General features: G+C 34.4%; 2 protein-coding genes across 13 annotated transcripts in view; one reads left to right on the forward strand and one right to left on the reverse strand.

Moving 5' to 3' along the window:
• Positions 1-15,783, reverse strand: part of LOC110831414 (Epidermal growth factor receptor pathway substrate 15) — a 53,851-nt gene that overhangs the window by 25,667 nt on the left and 12,401 nt on the right. For all 12 annotated transcript variants that reach the window (XR_015537605.1, XR_015537604.1, XM_087357950.1 and 9 more), the window contains exons 9-10: positions 5,789-5,941; positions 2,566-2,655 (exon numbers count right to left, since the gene is read on the reverse strand). Coding sequence is in view for 10 of the 12 variants with exons in the window: in XM_087357950.1 (XP_087214076.1) it covers positions 2,566-2,655; positions 5,789-5,941 (243 nt within the window). In the remaining 2 variants the exon portion in view is untranslated. The remainder of the gene's footprint in view (positions 1-2,565; positions 2,656-5,788; positions 5,942-15,783) is intronic.
• Positions 6,867-14,661, forward strand: LOC110831415 (uncharacterized). Its single transcript, XM_022067388.2, has 7 exons — positions 6,867-7,152; positions 8,109-8,604; positions 9,814-10,072; positions 11,069-11,470; positions 12,039-12,226; positions 13,582-13,737; positions 14,418-14,661. The coding sequence occupies exons 2-7, from the start codon at positions 8,300-8,302 to the stop codon at positions 14,584-14,586; spliced, it is 1,479 nt and encodes a 492-aa protein (XP_021923080.1). The 5' UTR covers positions 6,867-7,152; positions 8,109-8,299; the 3' UTR covers positions 14,587-14,661.

Genomic DNA, 15,783 nt, shown 5'->3' on the forward strand with positions numbered 1-15,783 from the left:
CATTCAAACTAATATAGCACTGCCATTAACAAAATGCATTTATAAATCTGGTTACACGTTCAACAACAACCCATCACACTCATGTTTATAAAAATTAATATTTCAAATGCATTCAAGAAATAGTTTTGAAGTGAAAATTCAGAATCTTTGAGGATTTTTTTTATTTTTTTATTTGGTCTACTCTCATGCCACTTTGAAGAATGAAAAACTTGAAACAAAAAGAAATTACCTATACTGTAATTGAATTCTGTATCTAAGAAAGGGAATGAAAGAAGTTTATTACTTACAATCAATTAAAATTCAAAGTTTTACATTACTAAACTAAACCTTCTAAAATTTCTCTGCTAATAAAGCCATCCCATTATGTGCCCTGTAGGTGCACAGGGGAGAGGTCAAAAAGCTCCTACTTATTCTCAACCTCGGCAATAGATGGGGACGAGTGGTCAACATCAAACCTCAGCCATGCTTTACCCCCTGGAAAGGACCCCAGTACACACTGGCTTGGATGCAGAGGCTACAAGAAAATCCTCTGTGTCTATCAGGGATCGAACCCCTATTGTCCAGCCTGTAGTCAGTCACTCTACTAACTGAACTACCCAGATAATATTCTCTGCTAACATAATATGCACAGTAGAAAGGCAGCATGTAAAATTCTGCAATCAAAATCCATGTTTTAGGGATTTTTATGCTACTGAATCAACCAAGATAGATCTGAATAAATACCAAACAGGCCAACCAATTTCAGAACTTAACACAGACATCCTTAAGAAAGATAGCATCACGCTTACGTCTATAGCAGTCGTTAGTCAAATAAAGCATTACGAATTCATTTAAGATGCATTAAGAAAATTTGAAGACTGCAACACACTGGAGTTTAAACACAACACTAGGACCCATATATACAATAGAAATATTTTCCATAAAATTATATGAAGGATACACAGAGTTACGGAAGGTCAAAATAAAGCTCGGATATTTTGCATGATTATAAACTCATAACAAAATGTTACAATGCAGAACAATAATTTAACCTGTGTTCCATTACAAAAATGGATTTCACAGACTAGAAGATAAATAATGACACAGCACAAGACAAACTGTGTCTTGAGCAAATGCTAATATCAGAAATGATAAATTTCAAAGTCTACACAAAAACAAAAGTTAATTCAAACCTGCCAACTTCAGACCGTTAGAGCATTATGATAAATTCTTTTTGTACCTCAGGTCAAACACAACTGCTTTACAGAGCAATGCATGCTGCCTATGTAAGTAAAGTTTGTCGCGCTATGTGCCATACAGGCGCTTGGGGTGAGTGGAGGTATAGCTCCTCTCTTCCTTGATCTCGGCACTAGATAGAGGTGAGTGGTCACCACCACGCCCCGGCCGGCTTTACCCCCGGGAAAGGACCCCAGTACCCATTGCAGAGGAGGCTGGGTGGGCCCCAGAGCCGGTCTGGACGCAGAGGCTAGAGGAAAAATTCTCTACCCCCGTCGGGGATTGAACCCCGGTAGTCCAGCCCGTAGCTACTCACTATACTGACTGAGCTATCCCGGCTCATTGCCTATGTAAGTGCTACTAATAATTTTGAATGACCTGCCTGAATTTTATTAAATTAGGTATGAAGGTCATCCTAACAACACATATTTTTAATTCCTATCTTAAAAGACCCTATAGTAATGTGGTGGTCATACAAACTTTTGACATGAAACGAAATGAATTTAACCTTTCTGTTACTTGCCATCCACACACAGTGTTGTGAATCAAGAAGAATAGGATCACAACAAAATGTAGTAAGCCTTATGTTTGGTCAGGCTAGCATAGGTTATGCTACTTAACTAACCTAAAACAGAATATTTTACCAACACACAATGACAGAAAAATGACACAATGATATAGCAGATAACAAGAAGTCACCTTGGTCTCCACGTTCACCAGACATAACACCATTGGATTTTTTCCTGTGGGGTTATGTCAAGAGAAATGTGTTCCGAACACCAGTTAACGGACTTGATGACCTGAAGACCCGTATCAGGAATGCGATCTCGGCTATTCCAGTGGACATGCTCCACAGAACATGGCAAGAGCTCAAATATTGTCTGGACATTCTCCGTGCTACCAAGGGAGCCCACATCAAGGTCTACTGAGGTCAGTAAAAAACTTCCAGAGTTTCACTGTAATCTGCCGCAAACCGCATGTGGCTAGCTCAATTTATTTGCGCGCCACAATTTTTCAAAACCCCGAGGGGACTTCGTGGACACACTGTACTACCCTCATACGCTGCATGAGATTTTTCTTCTAAGAAACATCTTGACTCTTCTTGCAAATGAAAAACTGTCCAGTGATCTTAAAACTTTGGTTACCATAATGATACATAAACTTTACTCCAGTATCAAAAAAAAAAAAAAAAACTATACCAATTACTGAAGACATGACTAGATACAAGATAATGCACATGCTGTTTCCAGCAGGCAGCTTCAAATAGTAATAAAATGCCAGGCAATACATGCTAAGCAAATACTGACACATTATGCTGTAGTGCCATGTTGTATGAATCCTATACATTACCTGTCCTTTGAGATCATTTAGGCGTTTTTGTGCTTCTCCTTTTTGGTTCTCCAGCTGCTTTAGTGTTGCTGCCAATGTATCAAGTTCACTCTGTTCAACCACAAGACATTTTCTTTAAGACAGGCTATACAGTTACAGCAAATTCACCATTGTTACAAACAAATATCATGAATATGAAACTTTGTTTCACATCAGCCCCTGCAGTAAGACTCCCTAAATCCAAAATAAATTATAAACAATTTTTCCAATGCAAATGTATACCACAGGAATACTTTTCTGTATATATATAAAAGAGGTCCATTTTTGTACTTTATTATCTGAAAATCATTCTGAATGAAGAAAAATACATTCATTATTCATCTCAGTACTGAATACAGCTTTTAAACACTTTCTGTGATATATTCAGTATTTACTGAACTACTTTTTCTTCTAGTATAATTTCCATTTGATATGGGTAGATGGAGTCAACTGAATCTATAATCTACAGCATTCACACTTAATATGAAGTGCTGATCATGTACAATTTGGATTGAAAAATACACATACATAAAATCTATGTACCTAAAGCAATGATGCACAACCAGTGGTCTGTGGTACACCAGTGTGCAATGGAGGCCATCAAGATATGCCACGAAATTTTCACCTATCACCTGTCTTCAATTTCACCACGTATCGATCTTATTTGCTCAACAAAGCAGGCACAAATATCACACTGACAAGCAAGTGAATGTAAGCTTCCTTTTGATTCACTAATATTAACCTTTTCAAAATTAAATTACTACCATATAATATACGAATACTTGTTTATAAATCAGCTTATAAATATAATCTGCTATCCTCTCTAAAACTTAAATACTCAACAAAGGTTGTTGTGATTTGAGCATGTAAAACGTTTTAAGGCTTTTATAGACAAGAGTCTAATTTAATTCTGATCATCTCCAAATATTCATAAATGTAATTTGTTCTAGCTGTAGTCGCATTCAATTTTTCAATTAAATATTGTTACTTTGTACAGATGTTCTCCTAATTTTATATCGACAGTAAATGGGATCCACATAACTATTAAATGGATTACAGATTTTCATAATTAGTTAATTATTAATGACTGGTTTTATTTTAAATCTAATATTTTCTCTGCTCACACCCACTGTTTGTAAATGACGATTATATCCCATAAAATATTCCATATGCAGTTGGATCTTTGGGTCGCAGGAAACTGATTTGAACACTGAAATAATTACACATAATCTACATGTAAAAATATGAACAGCAACTTTAAGTTTAAATGATTACAGATAGTTGATAAATTTTGGATCAAACAGTAGGAAATATTATATTTTAATTCATTTAAAATAAATGACATAATAATAAAAAAGTTGGATAATTATGAACATAAAATAGAACATTTTTCAGTTGGGGTCGATTTATATGAAGTTGTCACTGCCAATCACTACCATAAACCATCTAACCCCCCCCCCCCCAAATATACAGAGTGGGGTTGGTGTGCCACCATGACTTTTCAACAGTATTTAGTGTGCTGCGAGTGTAGAAAGGTTGCATCTAGAGAAATAGGTGGGTGAAGCAAATAGGCTCTCCTATTTAATTGCAAAGCTCTCCTGTGAATTCAGTCTACAAATTTCACATTAAATAGAGCTAATCAATTCCTTTACTAATCATGAAAGTTGTAAACTGTAAGACCTCAGAATAAATATGAATTTTTAGGTTTAAATGCATCATGTTTGTGTTTTATAATTAAAATATATAATAAAATTCAGGTCAATACACAAACTTTATTTAGATGTTAAAATTTAAAATTTGCGCCATTCATCGCTACAACGATGTTACAATAGAGCGCCTTCATTCACTACATGTTTCGATGCGAAGCATCATCTTCAGGTGTTATCCTTTAAAACTACTTTATATTACAATGCATGTCTTTCAATTTATTCGTCCGTTTTGTTCATTATTATAGCATGTGCTCCGCTGATCCTCCCGTTTTATGCATCCTATGTTTGTTTTTCATTATTCATGAATCGTGTTGTACGGTGTATCTACGTCTGCTCAGGTTGACGAACAGACAGTCAACCTGAGCAGACGTAGATACACCGTACAACACGATTCATGAATAATCAAAAACAAACATAGGATGCATAAAACGGGAGGATCAGCGGAGCACATGCTATAATAATGAACAAAACGGACGAATAAATTGAAAGACATGCATTGTAATATAAAGTAGTTTTAAAGGATAACACCTGAAGATGATGCTTCGCATCGAAACATGTAGTGAATGAAGGCGCTCTATTGTAACATCGTTGTAGCGATGAATGGCGCAAATTTTAAATTTTAAATTTTAACATCTAAATAAAGTTTGTGTATTGACCTGAATTTTATTATATATTTTAAATATGAATTTGTATAATGGTATAATTGAATTTCAGCTATACCCAAACATATGCTGTAACAAACTGTGTAATAATGTACTAAAAACAGCCTCTTATTCACACACTTCGAGGACTCCGAGAGCGAGCAAGAGTGCGCCGCCAGAACCAACCAGACCACTAACATGGCCCTTTTCAGGGCCCAGATCCATCCAACCAAACTCAACCTCTCTCTCTCTACTTTCTCTCCCTCTCCTACTCTCGCCCCCAGAACCAACCAGACCACTAGCATGACCCTTTTCAGGGCCCAGATCCATCCAACCAAACTCAACCTCTCTCTCTCTACTTTCTCTCTCTCTCCCACTCTCGCCCACATGCTACCATTGGTCCACCCCCACGCCTGCTCCCATTGGCTCAGGGCAGGCTACACATTTCACTTTCTGGCCCTATAAACCCAACACCTCACACCCTATTGGCATATTCATCGCCCTGATGATGGAGGCAGTATGACCTCTGAAACGTTGGTTAACATCGACCAGACTACACAGCGCAACAACCCAGAAGACGGAAATCTTCATACTCACCGCTGTGAGAACCTCAAGTCTTACATAAGAAATTTTTTGGATAAAAATTTATGTAATGGGAATCTAGATAGGAAAATACCTACCTACTGTAATGGAAAATTCTCATCACCCACACTCATAAGCATATGTTCATTACAGAATATATGTAACATCAAAACTACTAGTAATATTATAAATGTATACATTAGGTAAATATGTGTCTTTTATAAATATCCTAATTAAGAAAACTTATCTATAATTAAAAGAGAAGAGACTTGCCTGCAAGCTTTTGATTTCACCATTCTTTATTTTAATATCAGCTTCCTTCTGTGCTATGTCAGTCTCCAGTGTATGTTTTTCCTTTCCAAGTTCTTCAATGTCTTTGGTAATCATATCTAATTCTGGATTTGAATATGGTGCATTACTGTTTTCCTACAGAAACAAAAAAATATGCTATCGATTAACAAGAAAAATCACTGGGAAATTGTGGCAGTGCAACCTTGACAAAGAAAATGCTACTGAAAGGAACCATGATAAGGTTAGTAACAGACAATGCCTGCATCCACACTTCTACTAAAAAAAAGTGATAGTGGAACCACGGTTCCGGAGAATTAGACGTAAATACGTCTATATGGAAAGGAAGTTTATATATTGGCTTTATTCTAAATATTTCCTTTATACATGCTTTACAATTCAGTAAAGTTTGATTAAGACATTGCTTATTTAATTTGAATTAGTTATGCTTAAGATGGGTCTGTGGTAGCTGAATGTAATGTAATGTAAGGTAATGTAATATAATGTAAGGTAATGTAATGTAAGGTAATGTAATGTAAGATAATGTAATGTAATGTAAGGTAAGGTAAAGTAAGGTAAGGTAATGTAAAGTAAAGTAAAGTAAAGTAAAGTAATGTAATGTAATGTAAGGTAAGGTAAGGTAAGGTAATGTAAAGAAATGTAATGTAAGGTAAGGTTATGTAAGGTAAGGTAATGTAATGAAATGTTTTATAGGTAACAACAATGCTAAGTAAACAGATGACGTTTCCTTGGTAACAATAATGCCGAGTAAACAATTGACGTTTGCTAGGTAACAATAATGCTGAGTAAACAATTGACGTTTGCTAGGTAAAAATATTGCCGAGTAAACAATTGACGTTTGCTAGGTAACAATATTGCCGAGTAAACAATTGACGTTTCCAAGGTAACATAACAATGCAGTTACACTTTTTCCTTTCACTTTTTCGTTTCACTTTTTGCCGAATGACACTGACCCGAAAATATAGACGTATTTACGTCAAAATATGTAACCTGCAACAAAGTTTTGTTAACCAGTCAGATGTTCCAATTAAGATATCTGGCACACAACTTTGATCTGTGATTGGTTTGAAAGAGATATCTCACCAAATTTCTGTTGAAATACATATGGTTAAGCTTTCAGCTGCTTGTTCTATAGCTTGTGTTGGTTTTGTGACAAGTGAAAAATAATACAGAAATTGTGGAGAAGATTTTCACAGATATGACAGTCATGGATATTTTTAATTACTGAAAGAATAAAGCACAGGCACTGTTAAAAGACAACATTCATATAAAGATAAATACATTTTCATGGTGTAGTTCATAATAAAGCACAGGGACAACTTAAAAATGTTAGTGGAAAATTTAATTAACAGAACAGTATACAAAGCACCAGTAAAATACCAAAGTTTGTAATGCACAGCAATGGTGTAAAAAATGATGAAATGGAAAAATAATTTCAGTATTGTTCCACCAGCTAACTATGAGCCCCACATTGTACGTAAATTTGGCCCATGTAAGGAACTGTTATAAAAATAATGGAAGTGTAGCTCACATATAACATTAATTTAAACACTAAATAATGTGTTCAATTTTTTAAGCATCTGATAAAAAAAGAAAATATTCAGCTCTGCATTTGTTACACATGTATATGATATCTTATAAATTACAAGAGAAGTAATACAAGTTCAATTAACCTCACATTTAAAACTCAAAATATATTTTCTTTCATTTGTTTCTTGAAGTGCACACTGATGGGTAAACAATAACTGAGCAACACAGAAAACAGAATTCCCCAGTTTCATGCCAACTGTTGTTTTTAATAACTAAGTGCAATTAAAGGAATCAATGTAAAAATATAGGTATTGTAACATAATGAATCATGCATTTTAAAAACTACTACTAGTGGGTGCTTTACTACTGAAACTGATTCTTATTTTTAAAAACAGGAATAACAAAATGTTCCAATAGCCTTTGTACTTTTGGTAAGGATGTCTTTTAAGATCATATCCAAATTCAAATTCAGTCTCTGCCTTCAAATGTTTCTTTTCTGTGCATACTGATTGGCAAACAACAATGAACAAACAAAGTAAACAGAATTCCTCAATACCACAACAATGGTTGTTTTCAAGTGAATGCATGTCAAGAAACCAGTGTCAAATTATGGTTAATTAAACTGAAATATTGTGACTGTCTATTAAGAAAATAATAACACAAGTTCCAATAACCTATGTACTTTTAGTAAGGCTGTCTTTTAAGATCATATTACAACACAAAATATAGTTTCTGCTTTCAATTGTTTTTTCAGTTCACACTGATGGGTAAATAACAATGAGCCAACAATATAAACAGAATTCTTCAATACCATAGTAACAGTTGTTTTTTACCACCACCAACAAATTTAGTCTTTTGTAACCTAAGAGACTCAGAAGAAAATCTAAGAAGCAACTGGTAACAAAGCAAAGTAATCCGGAACAAGGTATTTGACAATTGAGCATAATGAAATTCTCAACTGTCTACTGCATTATTATCTTAGTCCTAATACAGCAACAAAGTGACGGATTCCTCTTAAACAAGCTTAGGAAAAATATCAAAGCTTTTATGAAGGGAAAAAAATCACAATTTAGAGAATACCCTTTGATAGGGGGATTAGAATACCCTGGCAATATCCTTGCACTGCAAGGGCGGATAGAGAAGCTATGGAAAGAATACTACACTTGCCTGAAGAGGAAATATGAGTTACTGGGACCACAGAAAACAGTAACACCAGAAGCCATTATGGTGTTTGAAGGTTCTTCTATAAGGTAATAAATACAGTTTGTCACAAAGTACACCTAAGAAAACACAGACCAGGAATAATAATATAACTTACATCCTCTACCAAACCATGTAAATTTATTAACACATTTCTGTTTTAAGAAACTGTTCCTTCTCAGTTTATTATAGGCAACTCTCGGTTTATGAATGAGTTCCATTCCAAGACGTTTGTTATACGTTTTTGTTTGTTATGTGTATCTTGCATGCCTAAGCTTTTACGATATGTATCAAATATGTTAGCAGCCATTTCAAGGCATTAAAACCATATACTAAACATCAAATGGTATATACAATACTTTTATTATAATGTATATATGTGTTATGCGAGAAATTATTCTACGCTGCGTGGCATGTAAACCAACGTTCTTTTACTGGCTAGATTAGTTTCATTAACCAAGAACAGTTCAGTATAATTATCATATAATAAGAAGATTTCTGTCTTCTGCGTTGTTGCACTGTGTAGTCTGGTCAATGTAAACATCGATCAGACTACACAGCGCAACAACCCAGAAGACAGAAATCTTCATACTCACCACTGTGAAAACCTCAAATCTTATATATCACATAATAATTTTATAATAATTATTGTAATAAATACATTTTTTAAAAGTTTATTTATTTAAATCTTACAATTATGTTCCCTATACATTTGACATTTCATTTTATAAGGAACTCTATCTATTGGTGCCTAAAAATTTTTGAATGATTTGTGACGTTCATCATAGCAAATGTTCGTAAACCGAGAGTTGCCTGTGTACTGTATGTACAAAAGTTAATCACTCTTACCACAATTATTAACTGTTGGTTCTACATTATTTCAAAGGTATTTGAGACACAAAAGGTACAGTTGGTCTTACAACACAGATGTTTCCATGAATATGGAGGTATCCTTACAATTTAACAATTGTTAATTCACAACACACACAATGCCTGTAGAAAATTTTAATTTCACTGCCTACTTTGGAATCAAATTTAAGATATAATATGAAATATAAATTGTATATAATGTTTAAAACATTTGCATTTTTTAAACATTTGGAGTTTAACTCTGAAAACCTTCTACTGCTTAGATGATGATTTTGTATATATCTGACCACTACAGAATATGACAATATTAATACTAACATAAATTAGGTAATGCAACTTAATAAAATGTATGCACTGAATGTGAGTCTACAAATAAATGCATTCTTCAGATTGGACTGCAAAGTATGCATCTCTCCAGCTGAAACAAACACATTTAAGAACGTGACATGGTCCTACAATACCATTCCTTCCAATGAAGCTACTGTGATTAAGTATGGAGAGCATGCACAACTTTCACGAGAAGACAAAGTCCTACACATGAAAAATCTTGAAGATGAGAATACTGGTCTGTATCTATGCAAGAATGGAAACACTGTGACAGCTTCATACTATTTGGAGGTGACAGATGCATCTGAACCCTTAGCGAAGGCTAGTCTCTTTGGTTATTTTTGGGAAGCATATAAAGTGAACACAACATAGAGTTCAAGTATATCTAACATATCATTTCCAAAACTACAAAACAGATTTTGATGGAAATTGAAACTGGGGTCAGTCTACACTACAAATTGTCAAACAAATTTAATTTTGGTTTATAGCAGTCTTAATAACAACTACTTTATATAAAGTTCAAACAGAATTTTACTGATTATCTAAAATGTCTCATCATGCGAAAAAGTGGCATAACTGACACAAAACAGAATGGCACTTGCAAGTTACTTTCACATTCATCTATACTTTTGTTTGTAATGGTACATAAAGTCAAATCCTCTTACAATCAAGTGCCACTGACATAAAATAGTTAATTATATATAATTAGATACTGCAAGATCTACAGTTTTCATCTTAGACATTTTCTGACATGGTTAATCTTTAACAAGATTCAAGGGAAAATAGTTTCTGAATCTGAAGCGGCGTGGTTAGATCTGCAACAATAGATTTACTACCTGCACAAATGAACATGAAAGTTAGGCCTGCATAAATTTCCTATAACTTTAGGACCCAAATTCAAAAACTAAGAGCCAGAATATATCAGAAACATAAATAAGGTTTATGTAAATTTATTCACTAATGCTGAAGCTTTCACCTACACAATAGAATCAAATTACAAGCCGTGAATTTGAAAATGTTACATAATAAAATACAAAACCATTTGAAAAATATGTAGAAAATTCTAGGCACTATCATGAACATTTTAGACATCTTGGCAACCTGGCTGCAGGGATTTGTGCAGGCCCGATGAAGGCGCAATGCACGTTGCAGAATATGTATATAACACATCAGATTTTGGACACAACTTTCCTCACATTCAGCAGTTCTTGAGTTGTTACATGATGCCAGACATGGCAAAACTATCAGTTACAATTTTGTTTATAATGCACCTAAAAATAACATCTAGGTTCATTTACAACACATTCTGCCCAACAGGTGAGACCAAAAACTGCTCCGAAAGGACCATATGAAAAGCCTCCACAAGTTGTGCCTGGCCATGACATTCAGGTGTTTACACAGTGGCAAACATGGTCACCTTGTAACAAGTGTGGCGAAGTTGGTAAGAAAGTACGATTTGGAATATGTAACGTGAAGTTGCTGCATGATGGTGACTTAAAAACAAATACAGTCAACATACCAAAAAGCATAAAACCTTCCAGTGAAAAATTAACAAATCAAGCAGCAGGAGTAATTGGAACTGAAGAGAGAAAAGCTGTAAAAATACTGACACTGTTTAAAGGAGGAATACCATGTCGATCTTCATTGTTACCACCAGAGTTACAATCTATTCCAGAAATACTCACACGTAAAAGTGAAGTTATGGTAGCCTTCTGCAAGGTAAGTGTGTGTCACATTATGCGGTCACTAGCTACATAAAATAATATTACTATAAAAGTTCCAAAATTAAGGGTAATTTGTATATGCACATAATTGTAATGTACACAAGTCACCTTTTATATGAATTCAATTAAAATCAACTTCTGTTTAAAGAAAACTGCTTCTGTTGAATATATCAATTAATTATGTACATGTAGTGGCATAAATATCAGAATACAGATAATATAGGTACAGGCAGCAACTGCTACTTGGCTCCATTTTTTTAAAAAAGGCATTAAAAATAAATGCTTCACATGTTATACGTGTAACACCATACTGTAATTTTAATAAATACATTTCCAGTAGAGATAGGGAATTTGTACCATGTTAAATCCATTTTCTTACATGCCAGAGGATGATGATACTGTTCAAATTATGGACTTAGAAACTAAACTTAACTTTTGGTATACACATGATAAAGAATCACGATTATCTATTCTGGAAATTAAATACTTGACTTGATACACTGTGTAAGTTGTTATATAACTGATGTATAAAAATAATAAACTTTTTATGCTTACTACCTAAGGAAACCTGCCTAGAAGACCTGAGTATATTTGAAGTAGTGGATGAGCATGGCAATGTTCTTGAAACTGCAAACAATTCTGATGGAATATATTCCAAAGGACAAGATCCCTCTCTAATAATTATTAAAGTTGAAAGCAGAACACAGTATGAAGACACAAACACACCCAAAGTAACAATACGATGCCCTGGGTATGTGAACTTACATCAGAATAACAGTATCTTATTTTAATTAAAAATTATTTAAATAAATTTATAAAGTAAGCAGACTCCAGTCCATCTGAATCAACCATATAAGCTGCATTCAAAGTATAAAGTCTCCTAATTTACTGAACAGAAAAGACACAAGGCACAGAAATGAAAGTTACATTATTTTTGAACCTAGTCAGATGAGTTGGACACATTTCATATCACACTACAAAGTCAGTGGCAAAACATTCTTTCAGGGTGTATAAGACTTTTGGTGAAAATGAACATTCTGGAGTAAGTATAAGATTTAGAAGAATTCTTGCACTTAAACAGCACAATAGGAGTGTCATGATAAAAGTCACACAGATTCATTAAATGCGAGCATCTCCACCACAAGCTACAGGGAGATTAGTAAATGTTGTTGATGTGTTCTGATGCTGTGTGAATTTGTAGGTAGATATCAATGTTTTTGGAGAAACAGTCTGTTGCCACTTTCAGAGCTAAGTACAAGTAACATGTTCTGCAAAACTACTAGGTAGATGTTTAGAAATGCACTGTGAGGATGACTCCATCAGCATGCTACAAAATTTAGATATTTTCTCTGTAACTACATCAACATACAATTTCTTCAGAAGCAATGAATCTTTGTGTTTCCATTTACTGAACTCTCATTTGGTCTCCAGATTGTGGCATGTACATATCATCCATGGTGATAAATGTCAGAAAAAATGCAGCTCTGAAGTGAAGTACTACTACATTGCCATATGCACATTTTGAGGATAACTATATGCACAGAGCCCATGAATGTGTCAGTCAACACCATAAGCTCTTCCACAGTTATCCATCTGTTCTTTATAACTTTCGCTTCAACCCAGGCAACTTTGCCCTCAAAAATGAATATCTGTAGTCTTGGTTCACATCACATTGCTCTATCAATGCGTTCAAGAACCACCTCCACTCCCTTACATGTAATTTCTGGAAATAATTTCCCATCTAACATGGTCACCAGAACCTCTTATATCACCTCCCTTCCTCACCACTGATTCATATATAAATATTCCACATCCTTCTCTCCTAACGAACAGCAGGCCCACTCTTCTGCTCCACCAATGAGCACTATCAACTGACTCACCACCTACTGCCTGCCCTATGCAAGGCTTTCAAACTCACCTTACTATGGACACACCGTAAAATGGCAACTTTTACCAAAATGTTGGTTGGTTTATACTCAACACAGCTCACAACCAAAAGCCAGAGCTACACATCCCACTATATATATACTAATGCTGAAGTATATGAATACAAAAACATATAATCCAATACAAAACTATACTTAAACCATGGGCCTTTTATTTCAGACATTTAAATACTGACATACCTGTGCAATGGCAAATTGGAACCAAGATTATTAATCCAATAGTGATTGAGAAAGAGTCTGGTGGTAGAATACGCATTGATACATATGGTCGCATCAAGTTGAAAAGACCACGACTTTCGGACTCCAATACATACAGGTAACTATGGTACTGGCAATAACTACATCATAATAAATAATAATTTGAAAGATTACTTAACACTAAAGACACAACATACACACTCATTAGTCTTGCCAGATCCTGCACAAAAACATCAGTCACTTTACTTGGCAGCCATCATAATGCAGTTAGAAATATGAGTATTATAAGTGAAAACATATTAAAGAGTAAAAATTTAAAATTATGCCAATTATGTAATGTCAGATATGTCTTAAACTAATCATCCATTTAATTTCATCAAAAACAAAAATGCTACACAAAACATTTATAAATATACTTTTATCATACCAATTGCTCATTTTCAACTCATTATAACCTTTGTGTCTAGAATATCTTTATAAACCAAATTGAACAAAAGGAAACAAAAACCTTTAAGAAATCAAACACCCCACTTAGAAAGCAAAAGTAATCAGCAGTCTGTCCTTACTAAGTTAGATAAGATGTCAATATGAGAAGAATTCTTGAACAATGAACTGAACAGTACTTATTTTCTATACAGATCTTCCAACCTCAAAATAAACAAAGTCAAATGAAGCCAATGCAAAAATTTTACCAAAAAGTCTCAAAACCTTCTGTAACCTGTAAGAATGTCATCCCAATCTGTACATTTCATCATACATAGGGACTGAGTATAGTTGTTCTTCTGTCTTTTTTTTCAGCTGCAGGCAAAATAAAATGTTGGTTGGTTCAGTGCAACTAATTGTTACAAGAAAAATAGAAACCAACTTTTATGACTTAATCATGTATTTTGGTCTGGCTGTCATCATTGGATCAATTGTAATTGTAAGCTACTGTATATTCAAAAACAGAAAGCGGTCATCAGCCTGAATAGAGTATAATACACCATGACAAATATCAATGTATATAATATAGTTATAAATAAAATTTAAAATTCATAAATTACTTTTACACCTCTCTTCATTTATTAGCCTCACTGTTTTATTTGTACACAGTGCTCTGTTCTTTGTAACTATGCCTCTTGTTCTCTAGCATTCCTGGAACTTAACCATTTCCAGTCAAATTATCAGAACCATATGTCCAACAGCATTTGTTTGAAGATGGAAATTAAATTGTTGAGCATTTAAAAATAGGCAGAATTTGGTTTCCTCATGACAGAGCAGGATCTCCATTTCATAATGTTCATATCTTATTTTATGGTTTCAAAAGTGAATACAACATTTATATTTTCTCTATTTGCTCAATAATCAAATAAAAATTCAAACTAATCTTTGCAGTGTTATTTTATTTGATGGAAAAACTCATTTGTGAGTAACTTTGGCTCAAAATATGGACAGATACAGATTTATATGAGGCATGACCACATGGGTCAAAGTAGCCCCCTTTTCAAGGTAACTAGTCCAAAATCTTAAACATTTCAAATCGCATTCTAAAACAAAGTGATGTATAAAAACTTACAAGACATCAGATGATCCTCAAAAGCCCTAAAAAAGGCACCTCTAATAGCAGCTAAACATGGACCCACTTGGGTCACTCACTCTGATGTGTTCCTGCTATATTATAAATTATTTCCTGTATTTAACGAAGCTTGCAGCCAATTTAACTGGCCATGTACACCTACGAACTTCACATAAAGTAGTCAGTAAAATGCTGCAGGTATTTAAAATGTTAAATCCCTAAACTGAAGGATTTCCAGCTGTAGTTTAACTACAGAGTGGCGCACAAAATGATGCCCTATTTGTTTTAACGATAAATCAGCAACCATGTTACGGATGAAGTTTTCGGTCATGTAGGTAAGTGCAGTAGTTCATGGAGATACCATTAGGTGGTATATGCATCACCTAGCTAACGCGAGGTGATTATGTCGCGGTTTCCCGCCAGTATGCAGAAGATGGCAGACAAGGGAAGACTTACGGTTCAGTTTTGTTTTTTGCGGAAACAAAAAGTGTTGTGGAAACAGAGACGGCTTCATGCCCATTTTGGTACGCGGTGGGCCCCTGCTCCAAAAACTATTCAGACTTCATCAGCAGTTTCAACAGGAAGGTACAGTGTTGGAAAAGAAACGTG

Source organism: Zootermopsis nevadensis, unplaced genomic scaffold (assembly GCF_977971745.1).
Source record: "Zootermopsis nevadensis isolate Lab colony 2312 unplaced genomic scaffold, Znev_1.0 Znev_ptg000029l, whole genome shotgun sequence".
NCBI classification, from domain to species: domain Eukaryota; kingdom Metazoa; phylum Arthropoda; class Insecta; order Blattodea; family Termopsidae; genus Zootermopsis; species Zootermopsis nevadensis.